Here is a 6,869-nt window from a genome sequence, read left to right on the forward strand (position 1 = left end):
GATAATCTCATAAGCTATGAAGGTTAAGTCCTCATCCTCATCCTCATCTTCATCTTCATCTTCAGAGTCATCACTCTCTTCTTCTATACCCTCAAGAGCCAAGTTTCTACTCTTTCTACCTTTTCCCATTAAACCTAATCCCATCTCATAGGTTTGAAGGTTCCCTACAAGCTCAGTCAAAGGAATGTGATCAATGTCCTTTACTTATTCAATGGTAATGATCTTGGCGTGGAATCTTTCAGGTAAGGACCTAAGGATTTTCCTAACAATTTTGGATTTTGCTATAGATTCTCCAAGGCTGAAGGCAGAATTCATAATATCCTTGAGTTTAGCATATAACTTATCAAAGGCCTCATCCTCCTCCATCCTTATTTCTTATAAACTACTAGTGAGTTTTTGAAGTTTCATAGTCTTTACTGCCTTGGTACTTTCATAGGTGGTCTCAAGAATGGTCCATGCTTCCTTGGCAACTTTCGTGGATGATATTTTCTTGAATTCCTCATTGGTCACCCCACAAAACAAAGCATTCAAGGCCATACTATTGAAATTTGCCGCTATGATTGTTGCTTCATCCCAATTCACCGGTGCTTCCTTTGACTTAATCCAGCCAACTTCAACAACTTGCCATACTTGTTCACCTAGAGTCTGCAAAAAAACTTTCATGTGAACTCTCCAGTACACATAATTAGTGCCATCAAATAAAGGAGGAATCAAAAGAGATTGTCCATGATCCATGACAACACACTCAGGAAATTAATCCAATCAGAGTGTACTCGCTTTGATACCACTTGTTGGGAAATTTAGACCCCGGTGGATAGAATTAAAAAGTTTTAAACCTAAGTTATTAATTAGATTTATTATGTATAAGACTTGTTAAAACAAACAAACATCAATATCATGTCAATATCATGCACAGTGGAAAAGTAAATAAGACAAGATATGATGACCTAAGAAAACCAATGAAACAAACTAGTTTCATTGTAAAAAACCTGGGGGGAAACCTTCCCAAAAAGCAATTCACAATAGTAAAGAGAAGTTTAAGATCTAGTACAAAACCTTTGTCCCTAAACTCTACAATCCCCATAGATGAACTTACAGTAGAAGCCTTCTACCACTTCAAAACCTCTGAACTCTTCAATATATGAATGCCACCCTTTGATGCACGGATCTTAGTATGTGACTAGCTCCTTTGCACGAATCCCAATACGTGACTCACTCACCAACTTGAGGAAGAAGAATGTTGGTTGCAAAGTTCTTCACTTCATCAACAATGAAGGTCAAGAAGCAGTTGGTTACAAAACCTATGGCGCAAAGACGCAGTAGCTTCTTTCAGAGAGAATAAGACATTAGTCACTTTTTTGCATGTGTTCTCCTTGTATTCTCTTATATGACGGCCTTTAAAATAAGCCTTATATATGTCTAGGGTTGTAAGAAAAGAAACCTTATACAAATACAAAAGCATGGGCCGAAAATCAAGAGCTTGATAGATAGAATCTGTTGAGAGCTATTGAGTCTCATTAAACCTCGATAGATAGCTATCTGTCGAGAGCTATCGAGAATCTGTCCAGCTTTAATGAATAACCTTCTTCACTTGTTTCTTAGTCCAATCTTCATGGCTGTAATACTTGGCTTGAACAACATGTTTCTTGAAGTATTAAACACATCCTAAATCTACCTAATTACAAGTAAAGTACGTTTTGTCAAAGGATTAGCCAATTATATAAAATATGTCCTTAACAGTAGGGATCTTCCTTCCTTGCTATGAGTTGTGTTGGACATCCCTACTGCTATAGCCAATAGGTGGTGTGTCATTAGCAAGCTCAACCTTAGGCTGGTCTTTGATTATTTTTTTGGTTCGGCCCTTCCTAAAAGTGAGAGGCCATGCTCATACTTCCTTTGTACCTTTTACTTATTTGCCCTTGCAAGGTATTTCTTGGTCCAAAAGTCATACTATGTGGACCTTTGGATGTGCATGGTGGCTTATGAGCTAAAGAGAGGTAATCTGGTGAGCTTGATCTTTGCGGAAACCCACAATGGTTTGGATGCCTTTAATAGGAAGGACGCAAGCTTTTTTGTTGGAAGTCCTCTTCTTCTTCAGGTATAATCTCTAACTTTTGCCTAGGTTCTTAACCTAGCGGGATTTCTCTAATTTTACATGGATTTCCTTTCGGTTTTCAACCCATCAAGGTACGTTATATCGTCTTTCATCATTTTTATTTTTTTCTCACTCATGCTTTCCATTTTTTGTTGTTGATATGGCTACAAGAGAGGCTTGAGATGCTTTAACATCCTACTGTACCCCTCAACACTTACCTTCCTAGGCATCTTAGAGACCTCCAGCTTCATCAAAGTGACATGAGCTTTGAGGAATACATGGAGCTTATGGGTCACCTTAAGTAGACCAAAATTTAGTGGGTCGTGGAGTGGTGGCATATCTTAAACATGATCCATAGTTGCTACAAGTATCTCTGTGTAACTTTAGTTAAGCTTCATTGCCGTTCTTACTACTTCACTTGTTATATCTCAAGGCAATTTGGAGAACGTCAAGGAGCTCTTGATGATGAAGGTGCCTTCCACACCACGATGTTCACCAATAGGATCTTGGGCAAGATCAGTGAGGCTTGGCCACGTCATAGGGTGACAAAGGACATCGTTCCTTTTAAATACATCTATCCCACTACGAGGTACAAGAAATGGTCGAAGGATGACATGAAGTGGATTCTGAGGGATGAGAAAGCTTATATGAGGACTAGTAAGGAAGCAAAGAGGACAAAGTGACCACCCTAATATGCCCTATATTTTACTTTTTTGCACTTTTATGATTCCTATGTTTTTGTTTTTCAATTTAATAAAGGATTGAAATGTCCCGAATCCCCTATGAAAAAAAACTTATTATCTTTTAATTTGAGCAATGAGAGAATTTCCTTTTTATTATCTTTGGTTATTGTCATCTCATTTATTCATCTTTTTTATTTTCTTTTCCCTTGTCTATGTAATATTTGCCCATGACATCCCTTTGGGAATTTTCGTCATGCCCATGGTCTTTTCCCCTAACTTTTGCCTAGACCACCCTTTCAAGTTTTCAATCTAGTAGGGTTCTTTTGCCTTAACTTTTTCCTAGGCCGCCCTTTTGGTTTTTCAACCTAGTAGGCTTTTTTTTCTTCTCTTTTTTCTTTTTAAATGTGGTATTTCCAGAGTTTATCCATGTTAATGGGGTGAAGCATCTGTTCCCCATCCAAATCTGTGATCCTTATGGCACCCCCAGACATGTTCTTAATGATAAAAGGCCTAGACCACCTTGGCTTCATCTTTCCTCTTGGATCAAAATTTTCATCTCTAAGCACCTTTAGGACCAAGTCTCCTTCTTTAAGGTTTCTCAGTTTCAGTTTCTTGTTGAATGCTTTAGCAATCCTCTTTTGGTACCCTTGTGCATGGTATTGTGTCCTAGCCCTCTTCTCATTTATCAAAGTCAATTTTTTGTATCTCGCCTTAGCCCAATCCTTTTCTAGGACCTCAGTTTCCACCAAAACCCTCAAAGATTGTATCTCTACCTCAATAGGAAGCACTGCCTCACTACCATAAACCAAAGAGTAAGGTGTTGCCCCAGTCGATGCACGGATAGAAGTCCTATAACCCCACATTCTTATTAGCAACTTCTACGGCCCCATTAGCTTGTGGTCGATATGGTGAAGACTTGTGATGCTCAATGCCATATTCTTACATGACCCTTCGGACTTCACCCTCAAAGTGGGAACCATTATTGGAGATGATCTCGTGGGGTACCTCGAACTGACATATGATGTTGTTTTATAAGGATAGGGCCATATGCTTAGCCTTCAACATGAAGTAGGAGGCTGCTTCCACCCACTTGGTGAAATAGTCAATTGCCACTAAAATGTACTCATGCCCATTTGAAGCCTTAGGATCTATTCTTCCAATCACATATATGCCCTAAACCGAGAATGGCCATGGAGAAGTTATACTATACAATTCATTAGGTGGTACATGGCTCAAGTTGGGGTGTATTTGACAATTATGGCAACTTTTCACATATTCCACATAATTGGTCTCCATCGTATTCAAGTAGTACCCTATCCTTAGGATTTTCTTGGCTAACATTCTTCCATTCATATGAGGGCCGCAAATCCCTTGATGAACTTCTTCCATTACCTTCTTGGCTTCTTCTCCCTTCAAGCAACGAAGGTGTACACCATCGTAGGATCAATTATAGATTTGTCCTCCACATAGGATGCATTGTGTTGCCATCATCCTAACAGAACAACGTTCTTTCTTGTCGGCACCATCTAGATATGCCTCTAGTTCCAAGAACTTCATGATGGCATAGTACCATGGAACTTCCCCTTCCTCTATGGTCATTACTGAAGCTTTGTTCTTTCCTTTGTGCACTTCCTCATAACTTTTTTCAATCTCCAGGGTCATGTCCACACTCCCTCGGGCATTTCAACCACGGATGATTGTGTACTCAATCTTGTCAAAGGTCTTGGTTAAGACTTCCAAGTATTTTTTTATAAGGCTTTAAGTCTTCCTTCTTCACTTTCCACAACTTCTGTGCTTGAGTTATAACCAAAGTTGAATCTCTAAAGACTTCGGCCTCTTTTACTCTCAATTCTCAAAGAGTTTCCATTCTAGCAATACAAGCCTCATATTCAGCCATGTTATTTTTTGCTTCAAAGTTCAACCTGATTGCCAAAGGTATGTGAGATACCTCGGGAGTGATCAAGAGTACTCCTATCCCATTCACATATTAATTTATGGCTTCGTCAAAGTACATATTCCATGTTCATAACTCAACATCCAAAATTTCCTCATGTGGGAAGTCTTCTTTACCATCTTCCCCCTTAGGATTCTCAGCACAAAAATCTAACACGATGGTCCCTTTGATAGTTTTTCTAGCCACATATTTCAAATTGAACTCTACCAACAAGATCAACCATCTTGACAATCTTCCACTCAAAGTGAGTTTCGCAAAGAGATACTTCAATGGGTCCATTCTCGCTGCCACCTACATTTGGAAGGGTAAAATGACATGTCTCAATTTTTGTACGGCCCAAACAAGTGCAAAGTATGACTTTTCTATGGGATTGTACCTAGTCTCGTAATCATGGAACCTCTTGCTCAAGTAGTATATGGCCCTCTCATTCTTCTCATCATCTTCTTGTGCAAGCATACTTCCAATCGCATCCCCTATGATAGAGAGGTAGAGGAGTAAGGGTTTTTCTTGTTACAAAGACGCTAGGATAGGTGGGTGGAGGAGATAATCCTTGATAAGTTCAAAGGCTTTTTGGCACTCTTCGTTCCATGTATGTTAGGTTGTGCTTGGTTCGGTTTCGGTCGGTTTGTATGCGTATGGCCAACCGAAATCGAATATTTCGGTTTGTGAAATTCTCAACCGAAACCGATCGAAATGGCTGAAAATCAATCGATTTCGGTGTATTTCAATTTCAGTCGGTTTTTAGTTTTCAAAAGAGAGGGTTATTGAGATTTTCAAAACCACACTCTTTGAAAAGATAAAGCAAAAACCAAAGCATAAAAAATCACACTCAAAATCGATAAAAACCACAAGCTCAAAACTTTTCACACAGATCACTTTAAAGTAAAATCACCATTCACTTGAAAAAAAAATCACATTATAAACGAAACAAAACAAACACAGCCTAAAGTGTTAAAAAAACTCACCAATTATATGAGAATCTAAGATATACGAAAGATCAGGGAAGTAGAGATTTGTTACAATTGGTCTTCATCGATCTGAAGCAAAGAAAGCATGAGAAAGCTTCTTCTTCCTTTTTGCTCTGTGTGTGTGTGTCAACTGAAGCGAGAAGGGTAGAAAAAGACAGAGAAAAAATTGAGAGAAAAAGTTAAGGAAGGGGGTGGCTAAAGAAAAGAAAATGGAGGAATAAAATAAGGGTATTTCTATATTCATCTCATGCTCTAGGGTTTTAAAAAATTAAATAGCAAAAAACCCACGTCCCACACGAAGGCTCGAACCTGGGATTAGCTAGCCAAACCACAAGGAGCATACCACTAAGCCACTAATTAGTTATGTATTAAAGTTACATAAATATATATATCTCGGTTGGTTCAGTCGGTTTCGGGGTGAAAAAATCCAGCACCAAAATCGAAACCGAAAATTTCGATCTTTAAAAAATGAAACCGAAACCAAACTGAAATTTTGGCAACGGTTCAGTTGGTTTCGGGCGGTTTTTTCAGTTCCTCGGTTTTTTGTACACCCCTAATGTATGTGGTTCATTCTTCCTTAGGAGTTTGAAGATGGGCTCACAAGTGGAAGTGAGCTTGGCAATGAATCGACTAATGTACTGTAATCAGCCAAAGAAACCCCTAATCTCTTTCTCACTTTTGGGTGGAGGCATCTCCAATATGGCTTTATTCTTGGACGAGTCAACTTCTATCCCTTTATCACTCATTAGGAAGCCTAGCAATTTTCCAGAATTTACTCCAAAGGTGCATTTTTGTGGGTTCAACCTCAATCTATATTCTTTAATCCTCTCAAAGAACTTCCTCAAGTTTATGGGGTGGCTTTCTTTATCCATGGATTTCACTATCATATCATCGACATACACTTCTACCTCATTGTGCATCATATCATGTAACAAGGCAGTGACCATCCTTTGGTAAGTTGCCCTAGCATTTTTGAGGCCAAACGGCATTACCTTGTAACAATAGATTCCCCATTCGGTAGTGAAAGTGGTTTTGGTCATGTCCTTGGGAGCCATCTTGGTTTGGTTGTACCTTGAGAAACCATCCATGAAAGACATCAAGGCACTTCCCGTCGTGTTATCTACCAAGACATCAACGTGAGGGAGAGGAAAGTCATATCCCTAAAATCC

At 39.0% G+C, this 6,869-nt stretch overlaps 1 protein-coding gene across 1 annotated transcript; it reads right to left on the minus strand.

Annotated features, from left to right (window-relative positions):
- Positions 1-3,176: 3,176 nt before the first annotated feature.
- On the minus strand, positions 3,177-3,641 carry LOC142628824 (uncharacterized). The gene has a single exon (XM_075802861.1). The coding sequence runs from the start codon at positions 3,639-3,641 to the stop codon at positions 3,177-3,179; it is 465 nt and encodes a 154-aa protein (XP_075658976.1).
- Between the last annotated feature and the right edge of the window lie 3,228 nt (positions 3,642-6,869).

This window comes from Castanea sativa, chromosome 3, assembly GCF_040712315.1.
Source record: "Castanea sativa cultivar Marrone di Chiusa Pesio chromosome 3, ASM4071231v1".
Lineage (NCBI taxonomy): Eukaryota > Viridiplantae > Streptophyta > Magnoliopsida > Fagales > Fagaceae > Castanea > Castanea sativa.

What these genes read in the sequence shown, in the direction of transcription:
- LOC142628824 (XM_075802861.1), bottom strand. Translation starts at nt 3,641, where the DNA reads ATGTGGGGTTATAGGACTTCTATCCGTGCATCGACTGGGGCAACACCT.